General features: G+C 47.7%; 1 protein-coding gene across 12 annotated transcripts in view; it reads left to right on the top strand.

Annotated features, from left to right (window-relative positions):
- Window positions 1-14,338: 14,338 nt before the first annotated feature.
- Window positions 14,339-18,307, top strand: part of BTRC (beta-transducin repeat containing E3 ubiquitin protein ligase) — a 115,617-nt gene continuing 111,648 nt past the window's right edge. For 11 of the 12 annotated variants that reach the window (XM_082052419.1, XM_082052418.1, XM_082052416.1 and 8 more), the window contains exon 1: window positions 14,339-14,484. In XM_082052419.1, coding sequence (XP_081908545.1) covers window positions 14,437-14,484 — 48 coding nt within the window. In that variant the 5' untranslated portion in view covers window positions 14,339-14,436. The other variant, XM_082052426.1, reaches the window with a different exon arrangement.

Genomic DNA, 18,307 nt, shown 5'->3' with positions numbered 1-18,307 from the left:
CTTGGAGCACTGTGAGGCTCTCTAATCCCAGGCTCCACACCAGAACCAAGCACTGCTCCTTTAATTACTCCCTACCCAGTGCTTTGGTTAGGGTTATTATCTCAAGGTAGGTAATTAATGCTCTTGAACATCAGCAGCTGGACCTGGGTGAGAGTTGTGCTAGGGAGAGTGGCAGAGCACAGGATTGGATTATAAAATGCAAGAACACCTGTTTGTGCCACTTATTTTCTCCCTAAAATCTATAAAGTGAGAGAGGGAACGAGACAGTGTCACTGCCTGCTCTGCTCCAGAAAGGTGCTTGTGGGTAAGTTGTGGCATGGAGGGGACAGTTCTTCTTTTTGCAAGGTTAAGGGATGTATCAAGCACTAATTGCTCAAGTGGCTGTTGAAATAATCATGTTCCTGACCGTGTTCCTGATTAATGTTCCTTACTTGTTAGGAGAACTGTGGGGTGAGTGTTGAGTTACTTGGGTCCTTCAAAGGGTATCTGAAGCAGCAATAAAAGGAACTAGATCAGAAATGAGGCAGGATGGTGCTTAGACTTTGCAGGGGGTGGATGTTGTGGCTAAAATTGTGGAAATCAAGTGAGTTTAGTTGCTCACTTGTAAGTTTTGAGTGCGTAAAGTGGAAAAGCACTCAGGAAAACAGAAAGGCGCAGTGACACCCTAATTTGTGCTACAGGTCTCTTGCTGTGCATGAGGGGTGACAGACTGCATGGGGCAGGCTCTGCTGCTGTTAACCTGTGTTAAAGTTTTACTGCTGTGGGCTGGGCAACAGCTCACCTGGCAGGATGGATGCATGCAAAGCCAGCTCTGACCTGAGCACCCTCAGCCTGCAAGCATATAGCCAGTGGTTGCCATGTTCAAAAACCTGCCGTGCAGCATTGCTCAGAAGTAAAGCCACACAGGGAGATGGGAAGCTCTGTCCCTGCAGCCTGTCTCTGGGACAGGATGAGTAGGGAAGCTGCATTTCATGAAGATGCAGCAGAAGCTGGCACTGGACCCTCCTGTTTAGTGTGTACCGTGTGGTGGCAGACAGGGCATCGCTCAAAATGAGAGACTGGAACAGGCTGCCTGCTCACTGCTGCCTGTGGGTGCTTGCGACTTGTAAGTGTCCTCATATAAATCAAGCTTCTTCCCCAGATGGTGGCTGTCTCTGTAGTCTGGGTGGCTTTGGGGGTGGCTCTGTCTCTGCTGTCTCTCAGGTATGAGATGGGCTGATCCAAAGACTGCAATGAGCACTGCTGCAAGCAGGCTGGAAAATGCTCTTCTGCAGATGAGAACAGTGTGCTGGCCTGATATACCCCAGAAACACATGCTGGGGTCCATCACTTGTCCTTTCCCCACCCCCTAGCAGTGCTCCAGTCCTGGGATGTGGGATGCTTTGGGGTTTCAGAGCCAGGCAGGGCTGAGTCGTCAGCATCACAGCTGCCTCCACCTCCTCTTGAGCTGCCTTCCCTGCTTTAAAGAGCAGAGGTGCTCAAAAAACTGTCAGGCACCTCTGCCCCTGATTCTCCCACCCAGTTCACTCCACACAGCAGGGGACATGTCCCCTGGTGGGTGACACAGCTGGCTGAAATGGATGGGGCTGTAGTGGAGGCACCTGCTGTGGGGCTACCTGGGAGACGCTCTTATCTGTCATCTGATTTATCCAGGTTAAAAGGCTGCAATCAGTCACCAAGGTAGATTCATTCCCCAGTAAATAGTGCCCGAGGGCTTCCAGGACCTATTTTACTGCTAAGCACTCTCTTTCCAATGCTTGAATACCTTTGTTCCCGATGGAGCCGTTTCTGGCTGATATATATATGATATGGGGAGTCCTGGTGACTTTTTTATTTTTGCTCTGCACAGCTCCTGGCCTTGTCTCAGCTGCACTGGGCTGCACGATGAATGGTCTGTCCAAGGCTTCCTCGCATCTGGGGGCAAATCCAGCTGAGACCGCTCTCAGCTGCCGGGAGACCTGCCTCTGAGAATCAGGCTCTACCAGGGAGGGACTGGGCTGGTCAAAGGAACCAGCACAGTGGAAAAGGTAAGGTTTGGAGGGGAGCAATGCTCGGAATGCTCCTGGGACTGGCCCAGGTCTTGGGCTGGGTGTGATGCAGCTCTCCTGCCCTCGCTACTGAGGGAGGTTCATGAGCTGTGGGTGTCCAAACAGTTGCTTTCTCGAGTGGCTCATTCCTGCTGGACCTGCCTAGAGTCTGTCGTCTATCACAGGTGAGTCCCTTCCAAGTTTGGGGAGGACTCGCAAGTTGGGAAAAACAGTGACTGACATCAGTTGGACAGTGATGCCTGGACCCCAGTGATCCCCAAAAAAGGCCCACTTCTGCCCTCTGGGTTTCAAGTATCACCTCTCATGACATGCCATGAAGCCATTCCGGTTTCCTCTGGGCACCAGGCTCCCCTGCTCTTTCTAGGCATGTTTATATTTGACTCTGTAGCAGAGGAGATGTCTGGCAAGAAGGCTATGGATACAATATCAGTATCTAGCCTCATTTCAACTTGTTTTGCTTTCTTTTCATCACAGTTTAAACCAACAATGCAGACCCCCTGAACTGCTGGTAATGGGTGCCCACCCCCATCCAAGCCTCAGGTGCTGCCTGCCTCCCTGCCCCAAAGGCCAGGGGAAAGGCTGCATCCTGCCCCCTCCTTGGGGGAGAGAGATCAGGAGCCCTTTTCTCCTACACCTTGTTCCTGTGTACCTTTCAGGCACTTATCCTGCAAACATTTGAGATTTGACTGCTTTTATTCTTTTTCTTGTCTTTGACACACCTCTCATGTAGTTCATCATCCCAAATTGGTTTGCTAACTTCCTCTCCCTCTTCCTCATTCCCTCCCACTCCTCCTCCCCTTAATTAGATTTAGAGTGAAGGACTAATGGAGTATTACTTTGAGGGACTAGGCAAGCTTCCCAAAACGCTTACCTAAGGGGAGAACACTTTGACTAATAGAGGCACATTAAGGCTGTGCATCCTCATGGTCCTGAGAGGGGGAGGAGGGGGCTAAGAGCCCAGAGCAGAGCTCTGGATATTGGTATCACCATCTCTCTCTGGGTTTCCAGACTATGCTGTTAGTTGGACCATTACTGCTCTCAGATGCACCCTGAGGGGTGGGTTTAAAATCTAATTTGCCCTTTGGTGGATTTGTCTCCCAGTAGATGCAATGTGATCCTTGGCCAGCTATAGATAGGACCTTTCCTGCTTGGGGGAAGGAGAGGTTTTTTTCCCATTTTGTGTTTGTATAGCACATAGTGCAGGGGGCTCCTTCAGTCCCCTGAGGGATGTTCTGAAATTAAGACCCTGCATTGCTGCTTTGAGCATTGAATACCTCAAAGCTACCCTGGGCCAAGACACTGGGACAGCAAGAAGGAGGCCAGAGGGGTCTGTCTGGTGGTACAGAGCACTTCAGGAGCTGTAATATACCTAAGTCTTCCTCCCAGGAATGTCATGAGAGTTTTTTTTTCCTGTTGGTGCTTTGGTTTTAAGGCCTCCTGTGCATTTTCCAGAGGCTGCACCCGGCACTGGGGGTTTGGAAGCTGAAGCCATGCAGAACCACACAACCTGAACTTTGGGGACATGCTGGGATGATAGGCAGTGATGATCAATTTGTCTCTCTATCCCTGCACCTTCAGTTTTGTTTCTGAACCTGTGCTAGGGTGCAGAGCCAATTGGATCAACCTGGCAGCCACCACCAACGTCATCTGCAACCTTCAAGTGTTTTGCAGTTCAAGCCTCTGGACCCCTGGATGGCATCACACTGACATTTTAAACGCTGTAAATGGCAGCAGTGCTGGGAGGCACCAGGAGAAAAGTCAAGTGCTTCAGTGAGACATGAGCAGGCATGGGTTTGCACGTGTGTGTTTGCTGGTTAAGTGGATGGGGATACCTAAACTTACGAGTGAGGTAGCAAAGGGAGCTCAGTGTTGGTACAAACCGGGGTTGATCAGGAGAGATAGGAGAGAAAATAAAAATGGAGAGGAGTGAACTGGAGCTTTCATGGCTGCAGCACACAACCTAAGAGAGAAAGGCTTTGCAGAAGCTAGGTTTGGAGAAGTGAAGTCATGGAGTCTATCAAACATGGTGGCCAGGTTCAGGGGGCTCCTAATGGCTGGATCTGGAGGTGGCATCAGGGGACAGCTTATGGCATGTTTCTCAGACTTCTGTTTTTACAAGGGATGGAGCAACTTGCTAAGTGGACTCAGCATGTGCATGCAGCCAGTCTCACATTTGTGTTTTACCTGAACTCTCTAGATGTTCCCAGATTTCCCTCTGCCACTTCTTGCTTAGAGCCACCCTTTTGGTGTTTGGCCTCTCAGCAATCCCACCTTAGGTAAGTGCTGGCTGTTTGGTAAGTTTGGGTGTGTTCCTGGCTTTGCTTCCTTATTAGCAGTAGCTCTACAGCAGAAGAGGTGTAGGGATAGGTACAGGATAGATTCAACTCATCCAGCTTCGCTCACTGAAGTCAACACCTGCTCTGAGTCACTTATGAGGAAGCTTCAAGAGACAGCTCAGCTATACTGAGCCTAAGCATCAGTCCATAAGGAGCGTTTGGACAGTGATGGAAACATGGTTCAGTGCATCTCCTTCATGTCCTCTTACATTGGCCAAGGGCATGAAATCACCAAGTGCAGAGACTGACATGAGGGGTGAATTTGGCCCGGCTGCAGCATGGATCACAGCTTGCCTGCCTGGCTCCTGTGCTCCAGGTTTTTGAATGGTGGTGCCTGGTGTGGTGTGTGCTGGGAGAAAGGAAGAATCCACTGTAGCAAGAAGAGCATCACCAGAGTAGCTGCCTATGTGCATGTAAAGGTGAGAGGGGTGACACAACACCCCCCTGTTATGGGAAGGGGAGTTACCACCATTCTGGCCATCCCCGCATGCAAGGGATTCCTTCAATCTTATTTGCTCCAGCACCAGGGAGAAGTAATATCAGAGCTCCCCATGAGCTAGACACTGCTCCCTCCCTGCCTCAGCAAAGGCGTGATGTGCGGCCGCAGAGCGGGGTCACTCCATGGTGCTCCCATCAGGGATGGAGCCTTCCGCACACCAGCAAACCCCTAGTGAAAGGCAATCAGGCTCGCTGTCACTGAGCTAATTCCGATGGCATAAAAGCAGTAATGAAATTCACGGCAGGATTAGCCTCTCCATCCAATGGGCCGGCGCCTCAGTGACATATCGTGCTTCTTGCCCGAATGTAACACACCATCTAATTTACGTCGTGTAGTGAGCGGGAATGAAATGTTCATAAAGAATTGCTGAATCTTGTCACCTTAACTGCGGCCCCAGGCTCTGAGGCATCTGTCAGGGAGAGGAGAGCAGAGAAGGAGGCTCCTGCCTTGCAAAGCTGCGACCAGGGCTTTGGGAAAGGAGAGATGGCTGCATTAATCTTCTGGGTCTGTGTGATGGAGATGCAGTGTGTGGGGATGAGGACTCCAGGCTGGAGGAGGGGAGCTGTACAGCTCCCTTGCGTGGTGTGCATGCTGTACTGAGTGCTGCCAGTGACAGGGAAGGGGCCGTTAGCTCTTCCCCACCTCTAGAACTGAGTGCCTGGGATGCATGAGAAGGAACCTGTGGTGATGTGGAGATAAGGGGCAGCATCCCTGGAGATCCATGTGCTTGCAGCAGAACACAAGTTCCCAATTATCATGTTGGGTCCCATGTACAGGCACATACCAGTCAGCAACCATGGGTGTTTGCCTGTCTTGGGAAGTGTGTGCATGTGTGCACATGCCTTCTGCTGTAGCTCGGCAGCCCCATTTCCACCCCCTCCCCTCCCCAAATGTTTATTTGCAGTTAATTTTCATGGATTCTAATGGCTCAGATCCTGCTAGGGGGGATTGTGCTTGCCTCTTCAGTCAGAAAGTTTGCAGAAAAAAATAGCCCTTTCCTGTTGTGTTTGGAGTAATAGCGTCTTGGTGTCCGGAGGGGAGTTGGCAAGGAAACAGAGAAGTTTATTAAGAGTAAGAGATTTAATTCCACTGGGTTTAATTGGAAGTGCTTGAGCAAGCAGGGGAGGGAGCCGTCCGGTCCAGCCCTCTGGAAGCAGCAGCACTGTCCCCAGGCTCCGTGGCCATGGGGCTGGCTGGTCCCAAGACCACCCCATCCCCTTCTCTGCTAGGGATGCTGCAGGCTCTGGTTGGTTTGCGTCCTTGGGGTCCTCCCTGCACCCCAACCTTGCCTTCCTGTTCCATGAGTAGGTAGCACCCCATGTGAGCTTTGGAAATGCTGGGCCAGGAGGGATTCAGCTCCAAAGTGGCTGGGCAAAGGCAGTATTTGGGTCTGCATTTTACTTTGGAAGCTGAATCAGAGCACAGTGTGGAAGTGAGCCATAGGTCCTCTCCCTCCTGTGCTGACCCAGTCCCCTCTCATGAAAACCTTCAGTTTTTTCTCCTTGGGCAGGGAAAGCACAACTCTGGTCTGGGGCTCAACAGCAGCTGGATTGGGTACAGGTATCAGGTATGCAATTTGCAACTGGGATATGTTTTGGGAGAGTAACCTAAACTTGAGAGGCCTGCTCTGCTTTCCCATTTTAAAGTAAACATGGAGTGAATCCACTTTTGGATCTCAATCCCCACGTTGTCCTTCAGGGCACAAAAATTCTCTGTCAGAGTCCCGTGGATGAAACCATCCACTCACCCCGGGCTGGACGCTGCCTGTAGAATGAGCTGCAGCACCTTTGTGCCTCCACAGCACCGATACTTGCAGGAATGCAAAGCAATATGGAAATGTGAATTTGTGGCTGCAGAATGAGCAGAGTGCCAAAAGCCTGATGTCTTCCTAAAAAAAGTCTCTCCTGCAAGACCCTCTTGTGTCCCACACTGAGCTGAAAAAGATATCAAATATTTGCCGATGAAGGTAAATTGGGTCTCAGACATTTGTTTCACCTAGAATTCAGCTGATTGCTTTGCTGAAAAATTCAAAATTAAAGAACAATAAATAATTAATTATTTACTTTAATTCAAAAAAGGGCTTCCCTCCAAATTAAGATATATTGCTTCAAATTAAGTGTTTCATTAAATCTGAGATTAAACTTTTGGGGGCTAGGCAAAGGAAGACACTTTAATTTGGCTGAAAACTTGAAAACAGCCTTTTCCCATTGCTGTAATTACAAACTCTGGAACAAAAGTGACAGAAGTTTTACAAAGTGCAGTTGTGCCCGTTTGGTCTCCACTCCCATGCTTCTGAGAAATGAGTGGGTTTCTCTTTCAGAATCTCTCAGGGTGGCACATGGCTGCAGACTTTCAGCTACAAATCCAAAGGCAGCATGTGTCTAATCCAAACCAAACCTCACAGGAACATACTTTAATTGATGCATTTTGTGGCTCTTAGGCATTGTAAAGTCTTGTTTCTCTACAACCTCACTTCATGGGCAAAATTGCCGTAGTAGCTGGCTGTGCTCCAGCTTTCACCTCTGAGGTGAAAACTGGGAGTTTCCACAGCACAACTCTTCCCAGCCTTGTTGTACTTTGTGTATAACACACCATGTGCTCTTTGGGGCTCATGTATATTTTTAAACTTTTTGATTGAAGCTATGTGCTAGGACTCTGGAAGGTGGGATTTCAGCCATAGAATGATGTGACCTTCAAATCAGATGAGTATGAGATGTAACCTCATGTCTCTGTTTTCTTGTGGTCTTATCCATGTAGAGCTTTTCTACAGGTTCTCATTAGCATGATGGCTAAGCCACAGGGTTCAGTGGTATAGCCAGCCTTGCACAAATGGAAATAGGTTGACAGAAATGAATGAGTTTGCTAGTTCTCTGGGCTAGTTCTCTGATCTTCTTTGTACTACACCTAGCATGATTGAATCTGCTACAGGGTGGGATCTCGAGGCCTATCTGGCTGCTGTGTGTTAGTATCAGATTTTGTAATTTATCAGGGACTGCTGGATTGTCTTCCAGTTCAACATATGCTTCCTTAGGTAAACATGCACCTACACACCAATATAGTCACTGCAGATCACCTTAGTGCCCTGTGTCCTTCAGAAGTGGAAGCATCTTTTTGCTTTCAGGAGAGGTTTCCCTCTAGGGAACCTTTTAAAGGGCTGAAGAAATTTCCTTTTCTTAATTGTCCTTCAGGCACTGAATGGTGGGGGCATTCCTCCTCCAGGAGGAAGGCAGCACACAGGGTACACGCATTTGCTTTGCAGGCAGGATCCCAACTTCCTACCTGAGCAGGTGAATGATGCTGGAGAATTGAACCCTGTCAGCACTTGAAACTTGGGTCACTCCTGGACTTGTTGGGTCCATGGCAGAGGGCAATTCCTTTGCACCTATGAATTGTGATGTCCTGCTGAGGCATGAGGAAAGCTATAGTTGCTGCAGTAAGTGGGCTTTTGCCAGGCAAACTCTCTTACGTACTTACTATGTAAGTCAAGAGTATTTACAGGAGAACTTGCTGCCTGTAACTTAAAGCTTCAGCGAAACAAATTGGAATTGCCTTCTGGAGGCCATTGTTATAAATTACAGCCCCAACATCTGTCCACATCTGCAACGTCTAGACAACCCGTCTCGGCTAGGAGAATGAGTGCGGGGGAGGCTGTGATCGCAGTGGGGAGGGGAAGTGAAGGGCTTATGCTGGGGATGTGCTGAGCACCCTGGCTCACGCTGCTCCTCACCCTGAGCCCCTCTGCCTCCAAGTATGATGCTCTAAGCACAGCCTGGTCAGGAAGGACTTCCAGGGGCATCAGAGTCAGGAGGAGCCACATCTGCTTTCCCCCATTGCAGCCTGCAGACTGACACCAGCAACAAATTTGGACCTTGGAAGCCTTGACTGCTATTGCCTTATTTATTGCATGTTGGAGGATGTGAGGGAAGGCAGCGCCTTCAGGCAGGCTTGTTCCTGTCTTTCTCTGGCCCCTGTGCAGTGCTTGCGATAGAGAGGCCGGGCGCGTCAGCTGAACGATTGTATTTTTTTACAGTTCCTAGCGCAAACCTTCTCATTTATATGTAAAGTAGCCATTAGTCATAGCTCTGTTCCCTCACACTGCCTGATGTACAATCACATTTTGCAGTGGATGAATCTTTCCACACAGCTGCTCTGCTATGAATAATCCGTTGCTGGGCCCATAAATCAGAAAAAAATCATGCACCTCCTTTGCCTGATCCTTACACAAAGTCATATATTTTACATGAGGACAAGCTAAATATTCATGAGGCTTTAAAAGGCTTTTCTGACTACGAGGTACTTGTTGGGGTTGTTTTTGTTCTATCGGGTCAGGTTTGCTGGTTTGGGTTTGTTTTTCATCCTCATAAGAGGAGATCTTTCTTCCCCCTTTACCACCCTCCAGGCAGCGATGCTGAGCCCCCAGTGATGCTCCTCTGGGGCTCTTCCGTTTGCTGAAAGACCAATGAATTTGTCATTGCTGCTGTCTCAAGGACGGGCTGATGGCAGGTGCTGCAAATACCAGAGGACACATCCCGGAAGTAGGAGTGGGTGTGGGGAGGTAGGCCTCTGTGAGTGAAGGAGCTGCTTTTGGGGGTGAGGAAGCGCTTTCAGATTGGTGCAGGCAGGACCTGGCTGGCATGGGGGGGGGGGTGTCTGTCTGTGCTCAAGACTGGGGCCACTGGCAAGGTTGTGGGGCAAACTGGGAAGGCTGCTGACAATGGCTATAGCCCTGTTCAAGAACATTGCTGTCACCCTGATTTTTTAAAAATTTGTATTTTAAACAAAGTACCCACACAGTCTATGGTGAGGACTGGGACCCAGGGCTTCAGCATCTCCTGCTTCCTGATGGCCAAGCAAATGCAGGGGCCGCCAGCTCCAGTCCATGTAGCCACAGCGGTAGGATGAGAAATGAACTCAGGATTCCCTATTCAAGATCCCTGTGAGGATTCCACACTCCTAGGATCTGGCCTTCCTGAGACATTCCCCCCAGCTCTCTGGGCCATCCAGAGCCTTCAATGGCAGCAATGATTCTGTGCACCCAGGAGGGTCAAGAGCCCCCAACAGTGTGAAGACAAAAGGTTTTTCACCTGGTATCTGCTGAATTAGCAGCTCCCCATCACTGACAGACCTGTCTCATCCTACCCTCCCCTGCCCTGGAGTGTAATTCTCACCCGCCCTCGCAGTAGCTCTGCCATTTGCCTGATCACAAGAAAAGCCAGTTTGACTCGCCAACAAAGAAGTGTTTAATTTGTATTTCCTGATTATAATTTTTCTGCCACTACAGTGGATTAAAACAGTTCACTGTGCTAGCAAACAAGAGTCAGAGCTGGCACATGGTGAGAGGAGGTAGCATGTGGCTGGCAAAGGCAGGAGAGGGGATGCAGTTCCCCTTTCCAGCAGTACAAGGGATAAATTCAGCTCAACCTGTAATACCAAGCCATAGCCTGACTGTTCTGGTTTCTCTGCAGACAAGCCTCTCTCTCTGATCATCCCCTCACATATATCCTTAGCATCAGGTACTGTGTAACATCCTGCTCCAGCAGTACAGTGGACATAATGCATACAACGTGGTCTTGACCTTTCTTCTTTTGCTCTTGCATGGCAATGTCCCATTGACCTAAAAAACCCCTTTGCCCACAGGCTGCAGGGAGCCATCCTGCCCCCAGATAACCCAGGCCACTGCACACCAAGCCCCTTTATTTGAGGTGCCAGTGTCCTGTGTGAAAAACACAGTCATCACAGATGAGCTGGGATGCAGAGGCTGAGCTGAACCACAGGGACATTTCTGGGTGCAGGGGTACCTGTCTCTCTCTCAGGAGCTCTTATCCTATCAAACGGTGTCTGTATGCTCAGCACTGGGAAACACACCCACAATAAAGGCTGCTGCTGCCAAGATCTTGCAGGACAAGGGGAATAACAAAAGGTTCCTCCACTGATGCTCTCCCTTCTTTTCTTTCCCATTCCTTTTTGCTGCAACTTAGAAAGAATGAAGTCAAGGGACTGCCAAAGCAGAGGAAAACAAGGCCAAACACACACAGATGGTAAGCCCACAAATTTAATTTAAAATCATCCTTTATTATTCAAAATATTAAAATTCAGGCAATAATGCCCAAAGGAACGACACTGATTAAAGCTCCCTAATGTTTCATCGCCAAATCTTGCTGCTTCCTCCAAGGGTCACTGGGACAAGAAGCGAAACCCCTCTGGAGTGCAGAAAGAGGTAGGGCTGTACCTGCTGTAGCTCGTTTAACCAAACAGTTACTTACTGACCCAATCAGCTTCACTTAAAGCAAAGCACCAGCTGTTCTTTACCCAATTAATGATTGCCACAGCAAATTAACATGGCGTTACACCAGGCGTGGATGTGGTCCACAGAGTCCAGAATGCACAGAGCAATATGCTATTGCAAAAATAATCACAGTAATATCTTTACTGTTAGGTAGCATCCTTCATCTGGAAGGATGGTGAGCTCCCTGAGCGCTATATGGTTTGTTTCATGCAACATGCTTTGCAGTGAGGGTGTAGAGGGCAGGGAGGGAGGGTGTACAATTCCTGTTTCAAGGGGAAAGTAAGAGGAGCTGGTCAGGGCAGATCCACTGTGGCAGAGGCAGGACTGACCACACATGTCCAGCTCTTAGTTCCTGTAATCTAAACAAATGATTATTTAATTGGTTGTAAATCTGCTGAACTCGAAGTGTGCCTTCACTCTGCCTTATACACCACAGACCTCTCCAGCTCCTCCTGCTGTATGAGGTGACACCCCAGTGGCACAGGGCTGTAGGGGGGATCTGGTGGGTGTCACAGCTCAGTGTGGTGGCCATTGTCCTGCTCTGGGCTGCATCAGACACAGCAAGCTGGTGGGTGCAGAGCTGGCCATCCAGCTGCAGTGAGCATCCTGCGGTGGGAAGAGGCCACAAGACTGGGCTGCAGATGCAGGAATCGAGGTGAGGTTTGTGTTACCTCCATGGTCAGTGCTGCGGGGTCAAGTACCAGCTCTCTGAGTCCTTCCTCAGTCTCTCTGTGCTGTGGTGGAGACTCTTGCTCTGTCCTTCTTCAGTCATCCTGCATTGTGGGCTCCTGATCACAGTATAGCAGAATAACTGAGCCACTTTCTTCTTCCACCAAGGTTAAGTGCAGCACCTAAGCACACATTAGTTTTGGCTCCACTTTGTTCATGCTTTTTATGACACAGAGATGTTAATCCCCTATAAGTTACAGTCCAGACAGATCAATGAGCCTAGAGGGCTTTGGGACAGTGGTGTCTAGTGCTGAAGCATTACACTTTTCAATTTTCCTTCAATTAGGCCAGCATCAGATATTATTGACAAATAAAGCGTGCAGTCAAAGCTTTGAGCCCGTCACGCTGTTACAAAGAGGATCCATTTACATCCTGGCCAACTGCAGGATGCCTGGAGGGAGGATACACAGGAGACCTGTGCCCCAGACGTTGGCGGCCCCTTGTTGCCTGAAGTACTGTTACAGGAGCCATCCCTTTGTAATTATAGGACTCTCTCATTATAATTACTGTTATTTATATAATTGTGGCAAGTGTTTTCAGTGCTGTCAGCAGTCTGGAAAATGCCCAGCCCCATCACAGCCAAGCATTGCAGGTGTTTCACAGCTAAGAGTCTGGGCTTAAGGTATGATGACCATGAGCGTGGCAGGGCCAGTCCAAGAATAGCATCCCATGTCCTGGTGACCTGAAAGCTTTCTTTGGAAGATTTCTATGCCATAGGATTGTAGAGGGAGGACATAAGGTTATTCCTGCCTCCTCCTCTCAAGCCACTGCTCTGGGAGAACAGCTCAACCCATCATGGGCTGACATTCTCTCTCACCTCTGCTGGGTCATTGGCTGGAGGAGACGATCCTGGCATTGGGTGATGAGGCACCACCCGGGTAATATGTCCCTGCAGGGAATCCACTAATGCACATATTCTCTGCATAGTTTTATCTCTGATTATCTTGTTTAAAAATCCAGAGGAGATGGGCTGTTTAGAGAAAATGTGGGAGGCGCTGGTGCACAGGAAACACTAGTTTTGTACCTGCAACTTGAAGCTTTGCTTTATAGGTCAAACATGAACAAAAAGAATGGGTTTAAGCTGCATGTCAGCAAGCAAATGCTGATGTTTATGGCTGGCTCCTTTGCATCTAAATAAGAAGAAATTCAGGGTAACTCACTTAAGATGCAGAGTCAAGTATATAAAGGCAGCTATGAGAAGAATCTGAATGTTTTACTGGATGACAAACTGTGTAGGAATAAGTGTCATGTTTGCTATGGAGGAAGGAAAACCTTATCAGACTGTCACAATTACTACTAAAGACACAGGAGCTAATTCCTTGCTGCTGCTCTGTGCAAGGTAGTTTCAGCTGTTGGGTATACTGTAAAAAATGTAGGAAAATTGGAAAGAGATTAGACAAAATTAACAAAACAGAGAGGATTAGAAGTGGTGGCTGCAAAAAAATGAACTTGTCTTGTTTGGTGTGCAACAGAGAAGATTAAAGAGTGGAATATGGTAAATACCCTCCAGTCTATGTGTAGGTGCTATTAAAGGGATGTTGATCAATTATTTTTTTGTTTGCTGCTTGGTACAGCAAAGAGAATTTGGGCCAATTTTCAGGGTAAATTCATTTAGCATCATTGTTAGAATAAAATGTTAAGCATAAGGGTACCAAAGCACCACAGGAAGCTGCTTATGCAGGGAGTTTTCTTTAAGGGACTGATTTGAACAAACATTCCTCAGGAACTGTGTAAGTATACTTGACCCATTACAGTGATACAAGTTTTCCCATTTCGTATCTCCTGCCAAGGAGCAGCAATGGCCCCTTCAGACTGATTTTATTCTGGAAGAAAGTCACCAAGTGTACTTTTTCTGCACATGCAGGGGTATGCCAGCGCGTGGGATTTTTTTTAGACAGTGTTTAGGGCTACATTTAAACCAGCAACAATTGTAATGAAAATTGACAGTGCACAAGTGTGGAAGTGCAACCGGTGCAAAACAAGGGAGCAGCTGAGCTCTTGCAGGTGCCCTGGGAGAAGAGCCCAGTGAAAGGAGCCTGCTGCCCTGGGAACCCTGCCATTAGCCACATGCGAGGTGCTAATGGCAAAAGCGCTGGGCTGTGACTTGGGAGGCAGCTGTGTGCTTCGCCAGGGAAGGCCTGGGGCTGGAAACGGCCCACATGGCCCCTGCGGAGTGGGGCTTCCCTCCCTGCCGGCCCGAGCAGGAATAGCCCCCCTGCCCTCAGCTTACACCGTCACAGCTCCGCGCTACTACAACTCCCGCCGGCTCCCTCGTCCACGGAAAGCGCATGCGCCCGCCGGCTCCCAGCGTGCCCCGGGCCCCGAGGCCTTTTGGGCTTTGTAGTTCCGATCCGCGGGACAAGCCCTTGCCGGTGGCGCGGCCGGGGACTCCATTTCCCGTGGGCCTGCGGGCGGCGCATGCGCCGTGCGGGCAGCGGGGCGAGGTGGAGGGGGGACGCGGGGCAGCGCAGGTTCCTGTCTGCGCTGGCTGCGGCCTGGCGCTGAGAGGGGGAGCGGCCTCGGCGCCGGCGCAGCACTATGGACCCGGCCGAGGCCGTGCTGCAGGAGAAGGCCCTCAAGTTCATGGTGAGGGGCCGCAGCGGTTGGCGGTGGCGGGGGTGGGTACCCGTGTGTGTGGAGGGCAGCCGGGGGGAGGGGCGAGGGACGAGGAGGGGCTGCGCGGGAGCTGGGGGCAGTGGGGGGGGGACCCCGGGCGGGAGGCCAGGCCGCTCGGGCGTGCTGGGCTGGTGGGGGCAGTTCGTCCTGCGGGGGGGAGGGCGGTGAGCGGGGCCCCAGAGGCACCGTAGGGTGCGGGGCGGGGGCTGCTGGGCGGGAGTGGGGCCCCCAGATCTATGGAAAAGTGGAGGAGGTGTAGGGGGCTGCAGATGCCACCTGGGAGCCGGAGAAGTTAAACTCGAGTGAGGCAGGAACTGGCAGAGGGGCCCACAGGCACCGGGAGGGCTTGCACATGTAATTTTTGTGTATTTATCTTTATTTGTACACCTTAGACTACCCTTCTGTAACTGTACAGCTTCTCTCCACATTTTTTTTTCCTTTCATTCGGCCGTGAGACCTGTAAATACTGACACTTAAATCTTTCAGCTGCTGCTGCAGCAGCTTCTCAATGATAGTGAGTGTGCAGAGCACTTACATTGTTTAGGTTTGTGAGCTGGCCTTTGGCATGGAAAGCAGCCTTGTGGGGGTACTTGCATCCAAGATACTCTTCAAATGTGGCTAGTTTACTTAGATTTGAGGCACGATACACTTAAACTGTAGTTTACTCTTGCTTCATTTGTTGATTTTTCCAAGTGTTTTGGCCAGAAACGTAAGATTTAGAAATGAAAGCAAACTGGTGCCAACTGCATTGAATGTAAATTTTGGGTGTCCAAAGCTGTTCTTTCCCTAAGGATATAATTGAAATGACTGGCAACACTCGCTAAAAGTTTGTTTTGGATTAGTACTTCCAGTGGTACAGAATTAAGTCTAAGCTCATCAAGAAGCAATTCTATTAAACCTTCAGAACATAGGCCCAAAATGAAACTGAGGAAATGCTGGTTGCAAATTTTAATTTTTAACTGAGCTTCAAAACACCTATTTGGCTTCTGTTTTTCAGTCTTGTAGAACTTGTTTCTCTTGAGACTTTTTGACCCTTTTACTAGTAGTCTCCAAGTTTGTCAGATTTATAGAGTCTCAGCTCAGTGGAGTGGGAGAATGCTGTAGATACCTAAATAGCCAAGGTAGCAATTAGTCATAATAAACTACCCTTTTTGCTGTGTGATTGGCCAAAGGAGTGTCCTGGATCCTGTTGCACTTGTGTTTACCCAAACTAGGTAATTACAACCTGTTTCTAGATAGTGGGTTTAATGTCCTGAAAAGTTGCTACTGAAATGTCTTTGTCTTCTGCCAAACAACACTGTGAACATGCTACACTGGTTTCTCATTTGCTGCTTTTTTCCATCCGTTTTACTAAGATTCCCATCCGAGGGCTTAGTCCAGGCATTTGAGGTCTTGAATAGGATTGGGCCTGTGACTGGAGGGAATCCCTGTCCCTCTCAGCGCTGGCGGTGTTCCACTGGAACAATAAAGTTCTCTGGCAGTAGGGAGAGACCTGAGCATGAGAGAGCACTGCTTTTACAGGAGATGCATCTGAGATGCATCAGATAAAGGGGGGAGTTACTAAGATCAGGCTGCGCTGAGAACTAAAGGCTAAACCAGGTTCCTCAATGTTTTATTAAAATGCCTCTTGCATGCAAAATGCTTGTAAAAAGTACAATGAAAGATGTGGCTTCCCTTTGTCCCCTGTGAGCTTTTCAGGCTATGTTTGCTTACAGGTTGAGTGGAGAGTGAGAAAAGCTTTTGTTTAACACATCTCAGGCTTTTGCCTTAGTGCACATCTGTCTAGAACACAACTCTTGCTTTAATTATACTGATGAAGTAAGGTTTTCATTGGGTGTGGTGGGGTCTTTTGGTGTTCGTGGAGGTGTAGCATGGGTCGGTTGCTTTGATACGTGAGGTAGCAGTTGCAAAAGGCAGCTTGGCCCTCCTGGGAAGCATCTTGTTTCTGCCTTTTAGAAGTCAGAAAGTGCCTGGGTACTGCAGGAATGACATTGGTACAATTATCTACACAGAGGTAGCAGATCAGCTCATGCATCCTCTCAACTAATGCTGAATCATTCACAACGTATTGTCTTGTTCATCCAAGTGTGTGATACGTTTCATGTACATCTTCCTTACTAGATGGCTCACAGTTTGGGTTGAGGTGGGCTTTGCTAGTAATTATTGATTTTCCCTAAGAGTTTCCCAAGAGCCATTGTAGATAAATACTGAAATCCATGAGATCTGTTACCTCTTTGTCTTTTGGTAGTTTGGTTTTTGGTAGGGATTTGTGGTAGGTTTCATTTAATGTTGAAGAGCAGCCCTGTAGGTGTTAGAATTTTTGTGCTTCTCTAGAAAATAATACTTTTTCCACTTTAAAATGTTGGTATCTAATTTTTGGCATTGACTTTGAGCAGCTCTCTTGAGTCACAAGCTACCAGGCAAGACAGACCTGGCGATTTGTTTTTTATTTTGATGCCTAACTCTAATAAAATGTCTTATGGAGACTTCATCCAATGCTAATATTATGAATGAAATTGTCTTGCTTTAAAGTACCTATATTTGATGCTTTGAAAGACAAACTAGACTATTTTTTTTTTTTTTCCCTGCATGCTCATATCTATGCAACTTCTTGATGGGAGTAGAAGGTGGCTGCCTTCTTACTGGCTGGTGTTGGCTTGACTACTTGCCAATGAGACAATATTACATTTAGCTAATATCTGCTGCAGGTTTCCTAGTTGTCCATGGTCAGTTACAATGTGTATAATCTAATACTTTAAGGTTTAAGTAATTCATTTAACTTGATTTGCCTGCTCAATTTACCTCTACATTTTAAGAAGGCCTAATTTCTGGTATTAAATTGCTGTGTATTAGCATTATGCAATACAAAGCAGCTGCTGACCAGGGAAGACTGGTTTTGCTGGTGAATGAGTATTTTCTATCGTGTATTCTACAGGTCATCTTTCAAAGCTGCCTTTTTTTTTTTTTTTTTTTTTTTATGAAAGCCAGTTCACAGATTTAAAGTACGATCTTGTAAATTATATAGTCCAGTGTTCTGCAGCTACACCAAGGATTTACTAGAGTGGAACTTGTCTCAGTTCACCTCAGCCCTTTTCCATGTTTCTACAATACCACAGATAAAACAACACTCTTCAGAAAGTAAATGTATAAGAGACTGATGCACAAGCTAAAATGAGAGGCGAATGTGCCCATTAGTTAAAAAAAAAAACCAAACAAACACAAAAACCCTTTCCAAAAGCCCTTGCCTTACACAGCTGTTTTTGCGCCTTCAAGAATATGTGATATCTGTTGTTATAACCATTTTGAAAAGTACTAGAAATGAGGTGCTCAATAAGTAACTTTCATATTTGAATAAAGTGTTTAAAACTGTAGATACAGTATTTAAAGTATGAGTGCAATAGGCTCATCTGAGACTTTGATTAAATGTCATATAAAGTAAACTACATATGCCTGCATAGAATAGTAGATATTTTTTCAAAGTAGCTTCAAATGGTTCTGTTAAGTGTACGAATGTTCTGATGATTATCTTTTTAATTAAAATGAGAAATCTTTGTTTAAAGTGGCATTCTTTTTTACGGCCTGTTACAGTCTCTGTAACAATCATTTCTTAAGTCTGAACGTTTTTAATTCCAGGAATCCATTTATATAAGACTATGTTTAGACTTAATTAAGGAACGATTCTTACAAAGCTTGTAAATAGCCAAGAAAAAAGGGACAGAAAATAAAACTGACATTCACACTTAACAGAATGATTGTTACAAGGTATGTAATATGCTATAAAAATACAATAAAG

Source organism: Streptopelia decaocto, assembly GCF_964273445.1.
Source record: "Streptopelia decaocto genome assembly, chromosome: 5".
NCBI classification, from domain to species: Eukaryota; Metazoa; Chordata; class Aves; order Columbiformes; family Columbidae; genus Streptopelia; species Streptopelia decaocto.
The sequence above is the reverse complement of the archived record's forward strand: the minus strand, read 5'-3'. Positions and strand labels throughout refer to the sequence as shown.